This window comes from Poecile atricapillus, chromosome 27, assembly GCF_030490865.1.
Source record: "Poecile atricapillus isolate bPoeAtr1 chromosome 27, bPoeAtr1.hap1, whole genome shotgun sequence".
Classification (NCBI taxonomy): Eukaryota; Metazoa; Chordata; class Aves; order Passeriformes; family Paridae; genus Poecile; species Poecile atricapillus.
In genome coordinates, this window is record NC_081275.1 from 4,361,685 (window position 1) to 4,377,392 (window position 15,708).

The window sequence follows — 15,708 nt, forward strand, 5'->3', positions numbered from 1 at the left end:
ATGTCTGTGGGCCTGGGGCAGTGCAGGAGCAGTATAAAAGCAGGTTCTTGTCCTCACTCTCTCAGCCACTCCTCTCGCCTTCATCTCCTTCAGTACAAGGTGAGTCAGAAGCTTTTTCTTTTCTTTCTCTTCATATTCCTCCAATGCACCACAGCTCATACCTGCCCCAGTCCTACGTGGGGTCTTGGAACTGCTATCATGGGAGAGGGAACGGGAAGAAGGTCTGTCATCACCAGAGGCTCAAACTTGGTAAAGTGTCTCATGAGCAAGGGACTAGAAAGGAACCTCTTTGGGCTTGGTTGCTGTTCAGAGGATTATTTTGGGCAGAAAAGAAGGTGATACCTGTGGATCTCATGGCTGAGTCCCCAGCTTTTCCCTAACTTGTGACTTATGTACTCTTAGTGGGGTGAAAGACTGCTCTTCATCCACAGCTTCTGCTTCCCCCTTCCCTCTGTGCCCCACAGGTGCATCTGCAGCCCCAAGACATGTCCTGCTACACCCCGTGCCGGCCCTGCCAGCCCTGCGGCCCCACCCCGCTGGCCAACAGCTGCAACGAGCCCTGTGTCAGGCAGTGCCAGGACTCCACCGTGGCCATCCAGCCCTCGCCCGTGGTGGTGACCCTGCCCGGCCCCATCCTCAGCTCCTTCCCACAGAACACCGCCGTGGGATCCTCCACCTCGGCTGCTGTTGGCAGCATCCTCAGCTCTCAGGGAGTGCCCATCAGCTCTGGGGGCTTTGGCCTCTCGGGCTTGGGCAGTGGCCTCTGTGGCACGAGGTGCTTCCCCTGCTGAAGCTGCTGGTGACGGCCCTGGGGAAGGAAGCCAGGGACTCACAGGATGGAAGCGCCCTGGGGACCCAGCACTGGCTTGTTGCTTCCTGAGGGGCTGAGCAAGCCCAGCAGCCCCTGCAGAAGGATGGGGCCAGCCTGGGCTCTTGGGAAGCACAGCCCATCCCTGCCTCTGCCCTCTGCCTCTCTCTCCTTTCTCTCCTGTGTCCCTGCTCCCTTTGGCTCCCCTGGGCTGTGAGCCCCACACAGCCATCCTGGGGAGGACCTGCTGGCCCTGCTCCCTCTGTAGGGTAGGCAGATGGATATCTCCTGAGATCTCCACCACAGTTATTTGGTGCAGACTCTTATCTGCCTGTGGTGCTCCTTTGGCTCAGATTTACTTAGTTTTTATCTTTTGACTCATTAAAATTCCACTGCATTTGAACTGTTGCCTTATTGTCATCATTTCCCCTGTATATGCCCTTACAAAATGAGTAGGGGGGTTATTGGGTATGCTTGTACAGGGACCATTATCACAGGATTGTTTTTGACTATGCTTAGAAGGTGATCCTCTGTTTTTCATACTTCTCTACCCTTCTAGGGCTGGATAGAATGATTCAACATGATTCAGTGACTAGAGCCCCACCAGAGATGCTGTCATGCTTAAAAGGGAGATTTTCTTGACCCTTGGTGTTTAACTTGTCTGTCAGTGTCCCAGAAAAGGTGAGACCCTTGTGCCCCACCACCCAGTCAGTGTCCAGTTAGGGGAACTGAGCACTGCTGGATCACAGGGCAGCTCGACTGACTCAGTCAGGGAAACACCCTCAGCCTCAGTGAGACCCCTCAGCAGGTCTTTCCACTTTTTGATGCCATAGTGAGTCTTCCATTGTATTTGAGTATGTTCCCAGCCAGAGACTGCAAACAACAATGAAGGACTGACACAGACAGTTTATGGAATAATACTTTTCATAATATAAGATTGTGACAGGGTACTGTTTGAGGATTGCCAGTGGTAGTGTCTGACTGCAAAAATGTATTGAAAGAAATACAAAGCCAAGTTCTAATCCACAATAAAAGTATTCAGTGTGCACAGAGTGTGGTTCTTATCCAATAAACATCCCAGGTTCAACCTGTCAACTATCACAGCAGTTACAATGGGGTCTGGGCTCATGTTCCGTTGCTGTTAACCAGCACCCCCAAGGTCCCTTCCCCCGGGCAGCGTTCCAGCCATTCTGCCCCAAAACTGTAGTGATGCAGGGCACTGTTGTGACCCAAGGGCTGGACACAGCTTTTCTTCTTTTTGAACCTTATACAATTGGCCTTGGTCCATTGATGCAGCCTGTACAGATCCCTCTGTAGAACCTTTCTACCCTCTAGAAGATCAACAGTGACATTCAGCTTGGAGTCATCTGCAACCTTATTGAGAAGAAACCAGAATGCAAGGAGACTGAGATAAGAAGGGTTGCTTAGACCCCAAAACTGGCCAGGACTAGTCTTGTGGCTTGGACTATGATCAAGGGGCCTGGGACCATGTGTGAAGAGGAAAAGTGAGAAGTTCAGATGCGAAGAAGAGCTTGGAAGTCTTCATCAGAGACCACCAACGACCCCCAAATTGGGGAGGCACAAGTGCAGACAGGACCTGGAGCTAATTACCATACGAAGCGTGGCTAGGCGGGGTTAGGGAATGAATATGTATTAGGCATATTGCATAATCTTAGATTGTAGAGAATAAAAAGGAAACAGTCGTTGCTTTTGGCACATATGCCTTTGGGAATGATCCCACATATGCCCAGCACTTGATAAAATACATATCTACTTTACAACTTTAACAAGTTGTGGAGTCTTTTCTGTGTATCAGGTCCTTTGACCTGGCTTCATTTCATGGGCAATTAAATTTCCAGAAGAACTGGAATTATTCTTTTACACTTTTCAAACACTTCAAGAAAGCTGACAGACTTCTTTCAGCTGTCTTCCCCCCTCAGTTCATGTACACCAACTTCCACCTCAGGGGCAGGCTCTCTCCGCCCCACTTCCTCCATCCTCCTGCTGCTCATGAAAGAACCAGAGGGGGCCATCCAGTGCAATCCTGGAGCTCTGTTTCCCACTGACCTTAGTGGGAGAGGACAAGCTACATGGGTCCCTCTTCCATCGCCCCTACCAGCCAAGGTGCTGGCCTGTGATGACGGGAAGAGAGATTTTATCCAGAGCCAGGAAGGTGCTCTCCCACACATAGTGCATCCTCTTTGCTGAAGGACTGGATTCCTGATCAGACCCTATCTCCCCTTCACTCAATCCACCAATGAGATGGTCCCATTCACCTCCTTATCCACGATTTTTTTTCCAATACTGGGACAATTACCATTGGTGTTGTTTTGGTCCCTATGTCAGCCCTGGTGTTCTCATGTGTGATTTGGGTATCTTCCTCAACTGTTGTGTTCTAAAATGTAGGTCAGATGGATGACTCACTCCTGATACTCTCAGAAGTAATTTGGGGCCCTCTCTGGACCCCTGTCCTCTGATAGTACTGGTCAAGTTGTAGAGTTGTGTTAAAAGCAGCCAACAGCCACCTCAGGACAAGTTTCACTGTTGCCACACCAAAAAATTATGTCTTCTTACACCACCCTGACACCAGATATGTCAAACACTACATTAAGTCAATAGAGTTAATTAATATTTTTGAACACTTCACACTTAGATGAAAAAGGACTTTGTGAGCCCACACAACAAAACAACCTGCATCACTCATGGATGAGAATGGAGAGGTCTATTTGCTCATGCCCCACACAAGACTTCCTCCATCACAGTCTCTCCTGGCCCTCAGGTGCCCATCACAGTGCTCAATCATTCCCCCTCCTCAGAGAGGAGAAGGCGAGAGAAGATAAGATTAAAGTACCGTGTGTTGAGATAAAGGCAGTTTAATGAAGAAAAGCAAGGAAAGACTGCAAAAACACAGCAAAAAATAAAAAAGAATTTGATTATCACCTTCCATCAACTGGCAATGTCCAGCCTCTCCTGGGAAGCAGGGACACAGTACACTTAGCAGTTTCTTCCTTGACGAATAATCTGTTAATAAATGCTCCCCTGCCACCCTCCTCCTCCTTTCACTTGGCATTTTTTGCTGGCCACGATATCACATGGTATCAAATATCCCTTTGGTCAGCATAGGTTAGGCAGCCTGGCTATGTCCTCTCCCAACCTCTTGACCATATCCAGCTCCATGGCCTTTTGCAGAGGAGAGTGGAGAGACAGGGTTGATGCTGGGCAAGCATAGCCCAGAAAAACCCAAAATATTTCTGTTATCAGTAGCATCTAGCTCCAACTGTGAAGAACCAGTAGAAGAGTTAATTTGGTGAAATAGAACTCCATCTTGTGCAGACCCTATACAATGCTGCTATCCATCACTGAACAGTCATCCCAAGCAAACCCTTACAAAAACAGCCCTTAAAAACATCTTTTTCCTTGGGCATATTGAGAAAGAACCTGCAGAGGAAAGAATGACAAAGACACTTGGACTGCAATGCAGCAGAAATTTAATAAGACAAAACACAGAAATGTCTGGAGACAGAAATGTCTCCAGCTCTGTCTGGAGGTCTCAGTGCAGAGAGCATGAGGGACAGAAGGGAATCTGCCCTAGCAGGTGTTCCTCTTCCTGATCCAGAGAGGGAGCAGGGCCAGCAGGTCCTCCCCAGGATGGCTGTGTGGGGCTCACAGCCCAGGGGAGCACAAGGGAGCAGGGACACAGGAGGGGAAGGAGAGAGAGGCAGAGGGCAGAGGCAGGGATGGGCTGTGCTTCCCAAGAGCCCAGGCTGGCCCCGTCCTTCTGCAGGGGCTGCTGGGCTTGCTCAGCCCCTCAGGAAGCAACAAGCCAGTGCTGGGTCCCCAGGGTGGTTCCATCCTGTGAGTCCCTGGCTTCCTTCCCCAGGGCCATCACCAGCAGCTTCAGCAGGGGAGGCACCTCGTGCCACAGAGGCCACTGCCCAAGCCCGAGAGGCCAAAGCCCCCAGAGCTGATGGGCACTCCCTGAGAGCTGAGGATGCTGCCAACAGCAGCTGAGGTGGAGGATCCCACGGCGGTGTTCTGTGGGAAGGAGCTGAGGATGGGGCCGGGCAGGGTCACCACCACGGGCGAGGGTTCGATGATGACGGTGGAGTCCTGGCACTGCCTGACACAGGGCTCGTTGCAGCTGTTGGCCAGCGGGGTGGGGCCGCAGGGCTGGCAGGGCCGGCACGGGGTGTAGCAGGACATGTCTTGGGGCTGCAGATGCACCTGGCACAGAGAGCAGAGATGAGCAGACCATGAGAAGTGTTTGAAGAGCAACCTGTCACCACACCATGACTCAAGCCAAGACAGAGACAAGAGCTGGAGATGCAGGGATGCCCAAAGGGTTTTCCTCACATTTAGCCCACAAGTTCCCTGCCAAGAGCAACCAATCTCAGAAGGTTCCTGCCTAGACCATCACTCACTTCAGCAAGGCCCCAGCCTCCCTCCATATGACCCTTTCACATTTCACCTCTCACAGAGAGCAGTCCCATGATGCAGCATAGGACCAAGTGACAGGTATGCACTGGAAAATTGGAGAGGAGAGAGAGAGAGGGAGAGGGGGAGGGAGAGGAAAGGTGAGAAGTTCAGCTGTTCTCAGGGACAGAGACAGGGACAGGGACAGGGACAGGGAGTGACCCAGCTCACCTTGATCCAAGCAGACTGAGGCAAGAGGAGTGGATGAGAGAGTGAGGATGAGCCCTCTCTTATATTGCCCCTGCACTGCCCAGAGTCACTGCACAAGGGTAGTAATTTTCCAACAGACTCACCTCCAAAGCAAAATATCCTCCCTAATGCCACAGGTTGTGCTTTTATTTCCATTAACATTGCCATTTCTTTTCCTCATTCTTGATGTGATCATTAGGCTTCCAAGGATGCTTTCAAGTATCGAGATGAAAGACTGAAGGATTTCCCAGGTAGGGATACACCAGTACAGGCAGAAGATGTGCTGGAGGCGTCTCTGGAAGGAAGGGATCATGGGAACAGGGAAAAATGGTAACGCTGATTTCCACCCTCTTTTGTAGACAATAAGGTCCTGCTGAGGGCAAGGTGTGCAGTAGCTGCCTGGGGCTCTGGGCTTGGCTACAGCCCCGTATTGGAGAGGTTTTCTCTATGCATGGACAGAGCTGCCCTTGCTGGAGGGGAGCTCACCCTGGCCTGGAACAATGCCTGCAGACAGCACACCCTCCTCACACCAGAAGGCTGACACAAGGCCAACCCAAAATTAGAGTGTGACTTGCCACAGGTGGAGTCCCTCCCTGGAAATTTGCCTACTGAAGGCATTCCCTTGCCCTCCTGGGATGCATCCCAGCTGCCTCCATGTCTGTGGGGCAGGGAAATGCAGCACTCCTTGATGAAGCCTGGTTTTGTACCCAGGGCCCTCTTGAGCACATCCCCTCTGCTCAGAGTGTCCTCTTGGTTTCCTGTGCTTTTCCTGGACCTTTCTTAATCTTTGACCATAGGATGCCTAAGCTGCTACCAGCTTTTCTGATCTCTTTTACTCTTTACAGGTGCCTCCATGCTATCCAGCCTGCCAGATGCCTGATTGGGTGTAAGATTTTTGATGTCCCCAGGGCTGTACATTGCTGCTCATTTCCTCCCTGACATCAGCTCTTCCTCTCCATTTTCTTGGTGTGATGCTGCCCTTGAGTCCAGGGTTCACATCCAGTTCTTCCTTCTCAGAGGCAGCTGTGCATCACCATTTTTTCCCATGACAGACTCCATGAGACTGGAAAGGAATCTCTGAAGATCACCTAGCCCAACCATCCCTCTGCACAGCATGATCAGCTCTTGGAGGATGCTCAGGGCCAAGTCCTAAATTTCTACAAGTGTGAACAATCCTCAACCTGCATGTGTCAACTGCAGGCAAGTTCTTTATCACCCTCACACTAACAGCATCTTTTCTAAGGTTTCCTCAGAATTTCCTGTATTTTCAGTGTGCCTATTTCCTCTTGTCCCTTCTCTGGAGAAGACTCAAGAAAGCCAAGCTCTGTGCTCTGGGCTCCTCCCACAGCTGTTTTAGCCATTGCTGAGTAGTGTGCCCAGATGCCCCGTCTCCTCTGGGGTGGACAACCCCACCTCAAGCAGCCCCTCCTGCTCCAGGGGCTCCAGTCACCTCACGGGCTCTGAGGCCCTTTGCTGGACCTGCACCAGTATGACTGTGCCTCTCTTACAGTGGGCAACTGCTCTTTGTGGCACTGATTCCTCAGCACTGCAGAGCAGTGGAGAGGGGTCACGTTCCCAGTTGGAGATCAAATCCCTTCCTAATGCAGCCTTGGATGCTGTCAGCTGCCAGTTCCACAAGGCCCAGGGCAGTGTCGTGATGTCCTGCAGGATCCCTTTCTGTACTGCAAAGCTCTTTGGCTGCCCCACAGCCCCAACCTGTGGGGAGCAGGAGTTTCTCCCTCCAGCCTTTCAGGACTTTGCCCAAAGGGGTTAAACAATGATGGCCCCAGTCTGGGCCCTATGATGCACCAAGAGTGTCTCTGCCCATTTCATCCCACTCGTAACAACCCTTGGAGACCTGCAGCCAAGCCAGTTTCAGTCATGAACTTCTAGAAGTCACGATGCCCATTGTCCTTCTCCCAGTTCTCATCTGCATTCCCTGACTGCCAAAACCTCCCAAACAGTGTTTAGAGGTGTTTTCACTGGTGCCAAGGCTCATGTGGCCATCCCCAGGTTGTACTTTAGTCCAGTCTGTTTAAATGTTCCTACAGCTGATCCTCCTCCTCTGCTCTGGGGAGGACACCTAATCCAGACTCCCCTATTCCCAACTTTCTGAGGAATATCAGGAGCCTCATCCTGTGACAGGAAAGGTTGCCAGTGAAGACCAAGGCCCAGAAGCCTTGGAGAACCTTCCCCTTTCCTGTACCCCTGCCCCCAGTGAAGCTGCCCCAGTCAGCCTTGGCTCAAGCCTCCCTTTTGCTGTTGCCCTGTGTGGAAGATCTTTTTGTTTCCCACCACAAACTCTCCTGATTCAGCTCCAGGTGGGCACTGGCTTTCCAACCCCAGCCCTGGAATACTCAGAACAGCTGGCAAACGATCTGCATCAGCAAAGGGCATCAAGAGGAAGGGAGAGGAAAGCATTTCCCTGGAGAAGCAGTGTCCAGTGGGCGTTGGAGTGAGGTGAGAGGGAGGAGAGAGCAGCAGGCAGGACGTGCTATGAGGAGAGGAGCCTTTGTGTGCTCTGCTGCTCTGTGCGGGGCAGGGCAGAGCTGGGGCTGTCCCTGCAGAGGCAGCTGCCAACAATGGCAAGGCACTGCCCCGAGCCAACATCCCCTGCCTGCACGGGACCCTGCGGCATGGGGGCACATCCTGTGCTGCACGGACACGCTCCCATCCCGGGTGTCCTCAGGCCTCGCACGGCACACGTGAAAGGAGCTGCAACACAGACCAAGCATGTCAGAAATGAGGAAATGAAACAGCAGCGTTGATGGGAATCAAACCACAACGTGTGGTGTTAGGGAGGAGATTCTGCTTTGGAGGCGAATGTGTTGGAAAATTACTGTCCTTGTGCAGTGCCTGTGGGCCTGGGGCAGTGCAGGAGCAGTATAAAAGGGAGCCCTTCTCCTGGCTCTCTCATTCACTCCTCTCACCTCCATCTCCTTGGGATCAAGGTGAGTCTCAAGCCCTTTCTTTTCTTCCTCCTTTGGCCTTTTTGGTCACATTCTCTGCTTTTAATCCCATCTGGGTTCTTGACAACAGCTTGTTACAGGGGAGGGAAGGGGCAGAAGCCATGCATGGAGAGAGGCTGGGTTTTGTCTGAGATGTCTCCTGAGTTCTGGCTGAGGTGTGGAAGTCCCTGGGCTCGGTCACTCTTCAGGAGATTCTTGGGGGCTTGAGCAAACAGTGAGGCTGCTGGGCCTCTCTAAGCAGCCTCCAGCTATCTTCTCCTTCTCTGCTTTTCTCCATCATGGTGGCCCAACACATTGCTGTGACACAGCCCTTTCTGAGCTCTGCTTCCTCCTGTTCTCTCTGCCCCACAGGTGCATCTGCAGCCCCAAGACATGTCCTGCTACACCCCGTGCCGGCCCTGCCAGCCCTGCGGCCCCACCCCGCTGGCCAACAGCTGCAACGAGCCCTGTGTCAGGCAGTGCCAGGACTCCACCGTCATCATCGAACCCTCGCCCGTGGTGGTGACCCTGCCCGGCCCCATCCTCAGCTCCTTCCCACAGAACACCGCCGTGGGATCCTCCACCTCAGCTGCTGTTGGCAGCATCCTCAGCTCTCAGGGAGTGCCCATCAACTCCGGGGGCTTTGGCCTCTCGGGCTTGGGCAGTGGCCTCTGTGGCACGAGGTGCCTCCCCTGCTGAAGCTGCTGGTGACGGCCCTGGGGAAGGAAGCCAGGGACTCACAGAACAGTACAAGCCCAGGGATAGAGCACTGGTGCTCTATCTACCACTCAGAGTGACTTCTTTCTCATCTTTTGACTCATTAAAGCTCTGCTGCATCCCATCCCATGCCTCTGTGTCATCCTTTCCCCTGCACATGCTCACCCAACATGTCCAGCAAGAGAAGTGCTGCTGTGCTGCGTTGTTGGAAGTGGTATTGCCATTGTTGTCAACATTGCATTCATTATGTTAACACAGCATTGATTACTCCTATTAAGTGTCACCTTTCTAAATTACTCTTCCTCTCTCTACCTGCAAGAATTACCTGATACCATTCAGCAACCATTCAGATACTCCAAGAACACTTCCAGTTCTCCCATCAAAGCCTTCTCTTCTCTGTTGTCAGCAAGCCTGTGTCCTCAGTCTCTCACCCACAAGTAAATGTCCCACCTCACCCACCATTCTGGTCAATCTTCCTGTATTTCACTTCCCTTGCTAGAGATCTTTCTGTGTTACAGTCCACTAGGCAGCACAGCATGCTTGATGCCATCTGGGGTGTGCTGAGCAGAGTGAGATCTTTGCTTCCTTAAATATCCTGTTGATGGTCGTGCTCTGATAGCCCAGGATGTTGATGACAATCCTTGGTGTCCAGGAACACTCCTGGCAGGTCCTCCTGTTTTGATGGTGTTACCACAAAAGCACCTCACCTGGGCCCTACTTTTCAGAGTCTGAGAAGACCCTGTCACATCCTACAAAGCCAACTTCAAATCTGGACTCTGCATGGACATGTGGCACCAAGCCCACCTGTGTCCTGCAGGAGTTCAGCCACTCCCCTCCCTCAGATGATCATGCACAGCCCTTAGAGGCCCTCAGCCCACACCTGTTGCCTCTCATTGCCTCCCTCCCTCCAGTAACTCTCCCAGGAAAGTTGCAGTCTGGAAATCCACGATATCAGAACAGCCCAGGAGTAGAAAGGACTGAGAACAGACCCTTAAGGAAGACATGGGGACACTGGAGATTGAAAACTGGGCATGAGCCAGCAGTGTGCATTTGCAACTCAGAAATTCCATCAGGCCCAGGGCTGCCCAAACAGAAACACGGCCAGCAGGTAAAAGGAGGGGATTCCCCACTTCTTATCTGCTCTTGTTAAACCTCACCTGGAACCCCGAATCCAGTCTGGAGTCCTCAATTCAAAGTAGGCATGGACCTGTTAGAGCAGCTCCAAACAAGGACTCGAAAATGATCACATGGATGCATTGCCCCTGCGATGGAGAAAGGCTGCAGGGTGTTGCTGTTTTTGAGGCAGGAGAAGAGCAGGCTCTGGGGAGACCTTATTGCATCCTTTTAATATGTAAAAGTGGATGAATTAAGTTGGAGAGAGATGCTTTATCAAGGCCTGCAATAATTAATGGACAAGGAGCAAGAGTTTTAAACTGAGATAGGATAAATACATATGGGACAAAAGGAAGAACTTTACTGTGATGAGTGTGATAAGACACTAGGAAATGTTGCCAAGGGAAGGATGAGGTGTCCCATCTTTGGAAGGGTTCAAGGTCAGCTTTACTCAAATCTTACATGATGTATCCATGATCAGTGTCCATGGCAGCAGGGTTGGACTAGATAAATCTTAATGGTCTCTTCCACCTAGACCCATTCTCTGATCCCATGATAACAGGGGTCTGTGAGAAGGCAGCACAATGCACTGTGTGCAAAGGAGAAGATTTCCTTGGGCAAAGCCATTTGAAAGCAGCAATGTAACAAACGTGCCTAGAGAGGCAATGCCCAGTGACTCGTGGCCTGAGCAGGCAGGCACCAGGGAGGGATGCAGCATGCTCACATGCAGGGAAGACTTCAGGTGTTGAGGAGGGGATTGCATTGGTGGGAAGCCAGGACCATGTTTCCTCACAGGGGTTTGTAAAAACACTCGCCACTTATTTCCCCACAGCCACATGCTCTGCCTGCACAGACCTCTCCAGCACATGGGGGCACATCTTCTGCCTGCACTGACGTGATCATGCTCGGGAAAGCCTCAGGCCTCTCATCCCAACACTTCAAAAGATCTTCTGTGGCCTAATGGCCGTGTCAGCAATGAGGAAATGAAATGGCAGCGTTGACAGAAACCCAAACACAACCTGGGGCATTTGGGAGGACAGTCTGCTTTGGAGATGAGTCTGTAGTAAAATTAGTGCCCTAGTGCAGTGACTGTGGGCCTGGGGCGGTGCAGGAGTAGTATAAAAGCAGGACCTTCTCCTCACTCTCCCATCCACTCCTTCAGCTCCATCTTATTGGGAACAAGGTGAGTTTTGAGCCCTTGTCTTGTTCTGGGTTCTCCTTGTGCCTTTCCTCCTTCCTTTTTGTCTTCCACTTTGTACTTTTCTGGGATTTTTAATCATATATCTCTCTCCCTGTTCCCTGCTGTGCCTTGAGGCTGTTTAGCATGGGAGAGGGCAGATGTACTGTGCAGAAAGGCTGGATATAGACTGAGGTGTTTCTTGAGCTGTGGGCTGGGTGAGGTCGTTCCAGGCTTTGGCCTTCTTGGTGGTGCTCGTGGGGGCTGAGAGAAAGGATCTCCCTCACAGTGTGGTGAGGCTGCTCTTCAAACACCCCTCACAGTCTGCTCCTCCCTGTCCTCTGTGCCCCACAGGTGCATCTGCAGCCCCAAGACATGTCCTGCTACACCCCGTGCCGGCCCTGCCAGCCCTGCGGCCCCACCCCGCTGGCCAACAGCTGCAACGAGCCCTGTGTCAGGCAGTGCCAGGACTCCACCGTGGCCATCCAGCCCTCGCCCGTGGTGGTGACCCTGCCCGGCCCCATCCTCAGCTCCTTCCCACAGAACACCGCCGTGGGATCCTCCACCTCAGCTGCTGTTGGCAGCATCCTCAGCTCTCAGGGAGTGCCCATCAACTCTGGGGGCTTTGGCCTCTCGGGCTTGGGCAGTGGCCTCTGTGGCACGAGGTGCCTCCCCTGCTGAAGCTGCTGGTGACGGCCCTGGGGAAGGAAGCCAGGGACTCACAGGATGGAACCACCCTGGGGACCCAGCACCGGCTTGTTGCTTCCTGAGGGGCTGAGCAAGCCCAGCAGCACCTGCAGAAGGACAGGGCCAGCCTGGGCTCTTGGGAAGCACAGCCCATCCCTGCCTCTGCCCTCTGCCTCTCTCTCCTTTCCCTCCTGTGTCCCTGCTCCCTTGTGCTCCCCTGGGCTGTGAGCCCCACACAGCCATCCTGGGGAGGACCTGCTGGCCCTCCTCCCTCTCTGGATCAGGCCCATGGACACCTGCTGGGATCTCTGCCACAGCCATGTGATGGAGAGCCTAAGCTGACTCTGGTACTCTCTGCGCTGAGGCCTCCATTCAGAGTGACCTTGTTCTCATCCTTTGACTCATTAAATTTCTGTTGCATCCCAGCCCACATGTCTGTGTCATCCTTTCCCTGTTGTCAGTCTCCCAAGATTCCCAGGGAGGGAGATGTTGCTCAGGGATGGTTCTGTGTGACAGATTTAGGAGGTGTTTCAGCGCCTTTTTAGACAGGAGAATTAAATCTGCTTTGTCATGGTATTGCTGCTTTCTATCCTTCTTGATTTGTCTGGAGCTGGTAGAATGAACCAATCCTCTTTACTGGCCCTGTCTATCCCAAGGGTGATTTTCTTTCTCTGACCAAACCATTCTCCTCTCCACACCCAGTAATCACTGGGCCTAAGTCAAGTGCTTTAACCTCCTCCCCATGCTGGCCACCCTGCACCAAACTCACTCCACTTGGTCCTGGTTGTTCTTGCATTACAGCCTGTCCCCAGCACAGGGCATGGCACCAGGTGAGTGCTGAGCAGAGCGGCATCATCGCTGCCACCCATCTCCTGGTTCCACTCCTGCTCGCACAGCCCAGGGTGCTGGTGACAGCCCTTGGTGCCAGGGCACAGTCAGGGCAGTCACCCCTCTTCTGATGTGGTGACTGCAAAAACCCCTTTCCCTGGCCCTGCTTTGGGGCTGCTGCTGCTTGCCAGGGGCTGAGGGAGGTGTGTGGATACAGGGCTGGTTGGTCCCAAGTCAGCTGCCCTTCAAGGCTCTGGGGATAAGTGTGTCACTGTGCCTAGCTGTGTCCCACAGCAGTTCAGCCCTCCCTCAGCTGCCTTCGGACAGCCCTTTGAGTCACTCAGCCCACACCCACTGCCTATATTCCTGCCCAATGTGTTTTCCTGCCTCCATCTCTCCAAGAATCTTCCTAGGGAGCCCTGAGGAGAGACAAGGAAGGAGTAGGGCAAAGAGGACAAGCACTGCCTGCCTGTAGATTTTTGTGACCAGCACTAAGCACCGAGCAGTGGTTTTCATGATCTGCTAACCCAGTGGGAAGGGGGAGAATTGGAAAAGCCAGAGAGTGACATACCCTGGTGTCAAGATCAGGACATTCTATGAAGGAATGGGAGAAAAAAAGAGAAAACCAAGTGGTTCCATGGCAATCGTGGCACCAGCAAACCAATGCCCAGTCAGTGTCCAAAGAATGTCTACTCTGGGAAGATTGTTCACAGCTTTATTGCTATGCATGATATTATATCTCCCCAGTGTTGTGGTGGAATCACCATCTCTGGAGGGTGATTAAAAAACATCTTTTAAAAGTTGTGACACTCTGGGACATGGTTTAGTGTTGAGCTTCAAAGAGCCGGATTAATGGTTGGACCCCTTAATCTTAAAGGTCTTTTCATACCAAAGTGATTGCATCATTCTACATGACCTGGAATTGCTCTTTGGTCAGTTGAGGTCATTTGTCCTGGTTGTATCAGCTCCAGCTGCTTGCCCACTCCTGCCTCCCCTGTGGGTGATGCAGCATAAGAAAGAGAGATGGTCTTGATGGTGGGACAGCCCTGTGCAGGCTTTGATGTGCCCTTTGCACTGGTTTGGCCACACATTTGAAGCACAGAACGATATTGGCTGCTCTGAGGACAATGACCTCCAGCCCAGTCAGCACCAGTACAGACTGGAGTAAGAGATTTAAAAACTACAATTGACTTAAACCCTGTCAATGCCACAGAATAAAATAAGCCACTACAGTGGCACTTTGAGATAAGCACAGAGAGAGGAATTTGCAACTGAAAGGTGATAATTCCGGGCCTGTTGAGACAGATCTGGGGAGCATCCGGACAAAAATTCCCACTGTGGCAGACTGTGGGAAAGGAAACAACTGCTTATACACATTCCTTTCCAAGCTGTGGGAACTGTATCTACACTCTGAGGATACCCAGAACTTGGACTGTACCAAGGTCATACCCAAGAAGAGCAGCTTGGGGACCCCCAACACTGAGAAGACCAGAAGGAAAAACCAATAGGATGCTGCTGGATCCACAGGGTGGTGGTATCTTTCAACTTAAACTGTCTCACTCTCTTCCTCTCTCCCACCCTCCCCTCTCTCCTATTTCTTTCTATCTATCTCTATGTCACATTTACCATTAAATAAAATTCGTACTATTGACTTTGGCATATGGTCTCATCTGCACCTTAATTTGAACAGAGGCACTTCTTAAAAATCACATCAAAACAACTGGTCCTCCATTCCATCTCCTGTTGTACCCTGGGGCTTTTCTTGGTTTGCACCTGCCCCTGGAGAGTGATGGCAGCCAGGGTAAGATAAAGTGCCTTTCCTTCTCTCCTTTATTTTCTTTTCTCCTTGTATCCAATTCCATCAGATTTTTGGGGTTTCTGCCCTTCCAGGGCCCTCCACAACCCAGGCTTATCAACCAATGTCAGCAGTGGCCACGTGCCCCTTCTGCAGAATGACCACCAAGGCCAAGAGGGAGGTCTGGGCAAAGCTGGGTCTGATGGTCAGGGGATCATTTGGGGTCATAGCTTCCTTCCTCCCCTGAAAGTTAGAGTGTTCCAGAAGAATTTTGGGAGCATCCAAGTATTTATACTCACAGGCTCAATGTTCAAGTGGAAACCAGTGATGGCTGGTGTCCACCAGGGATCAATACAGGCACAAATATTTGTTAATACGTTCATCAGTAACATAGGTAGTGGGACTGAGTGGACACTCAACAAGTTTGTGAATGACACCAAGCTGAGGCTTGAGGAAAGCATTTCAATTCAGAGGGATCTTGGCAGATTTGAGAACAGTCCCATGGGAAACTCATGAACTTCAACAAAGCCAAGACTTGAAGAGAAATGGTTTAGACCAGCCTTACTGAGAAGGAACCAGAAATAATGGAGGCAGAAAAATCAGCCATGAGCCAGCAATGTGTTCTTGACATCAAGAAATTCAACCATGTCCTGGTCTGCACAAACAGAAATGCGGCCAGCAGGTCAGCTCTCATTAGACCCCACGTGGAGTCTTGTGTCCAGTCAGGAGTCCCCAGTTCAAATAGTCACAGACCTGTAAGAGAAGCTCCAGACAAGGGCTGCAAAAAAGCAAAAATGATCACATGGGTGCATTACCCCTGCCATGGAGAAAGGCTGAGGGACTTGCATTTTTTCAGGCAGCAGAAAAGCAGGCTCTGAGGACACCTTATTGCAGCATTTCAATATGTAAAGGGGATGGATAAGGAAGTTGCAGAGAGACATTATATCAAGACCTGCAGTGACTGGACAAGGAG

At 51.7% G+C, this 15,708-nt stretch overlaps 3 protein-coding genes and 1 pseudogene across 3 annotated transcripts; 3 read left to right on the plus strand and 1 right to left on the minus strand.

Moving 5' to 3' along the window:
* On the plus strand, nucleotides 1-846 carry LOC131589020 (feather keratin 4-like; annotated as a pseudogene).
* A 3,859-nt stretch (nucleotides 847-4,705) lies between these two features.
* Nucleotides 4,706-5,029, minus strand: LOC131589021 (feather keratin 1-like). Its single transcript, XM_058858118.1, has one exon. The coding sequence runs from the start codon at nucleotides 5,009-5,011 to the stop codon at nucleotides 4,706-4,708; it is 306 nt and encodes a 101-aa protein (XP_058714101.1). The 5' UTR covers nucleotides 5,012-5,029.
* A 3,077-nt stretch (nucleotides 5,030-8,106) lies between these two features.
* LOC131588743 (feather keratin 1-like) lies at nucleotides 8,107-9,132 on the plus strand. The gene is made up of 3 exons (XM_058857652.1): nucleotides 8,107-8,205; nucleotides 8,269-8,421; nucleotides 8,791-9,132. Exons 1-3 carry the CDS (start codon nucleotides 8,107-8,109, stop codon nucleotides 9,115-9,117), a joined length of 579 nt encoding a protein of 192 aa, XP_058713635.1. The 3' UTR covers nucleotides 9,118-9,132.
* A 2,651-nt stretch (nucleotides 9,133-11,783) lies between these two features.
* Nucleotides 11,784-12,428, plus strand: LOC131588906 (feather keratin 1-like). Its single transcript, XM_058857960.1, has one exon. The coding sequence runs from the start codon at nucleotides 11,801-11,803 to the stop codon at nucleotides 12,104-12,106; it is 306 nt and encodes a 101-aa protein (XP_058713943.1). The 5' UTR covers nucleotides 11,784-11,800; the 3' UTR covers nucleotides 12,107-12,428.
* The last annotated feature ends 3,280 nt before the right edge of the window (nucleotides 12,429-15,708 follow it).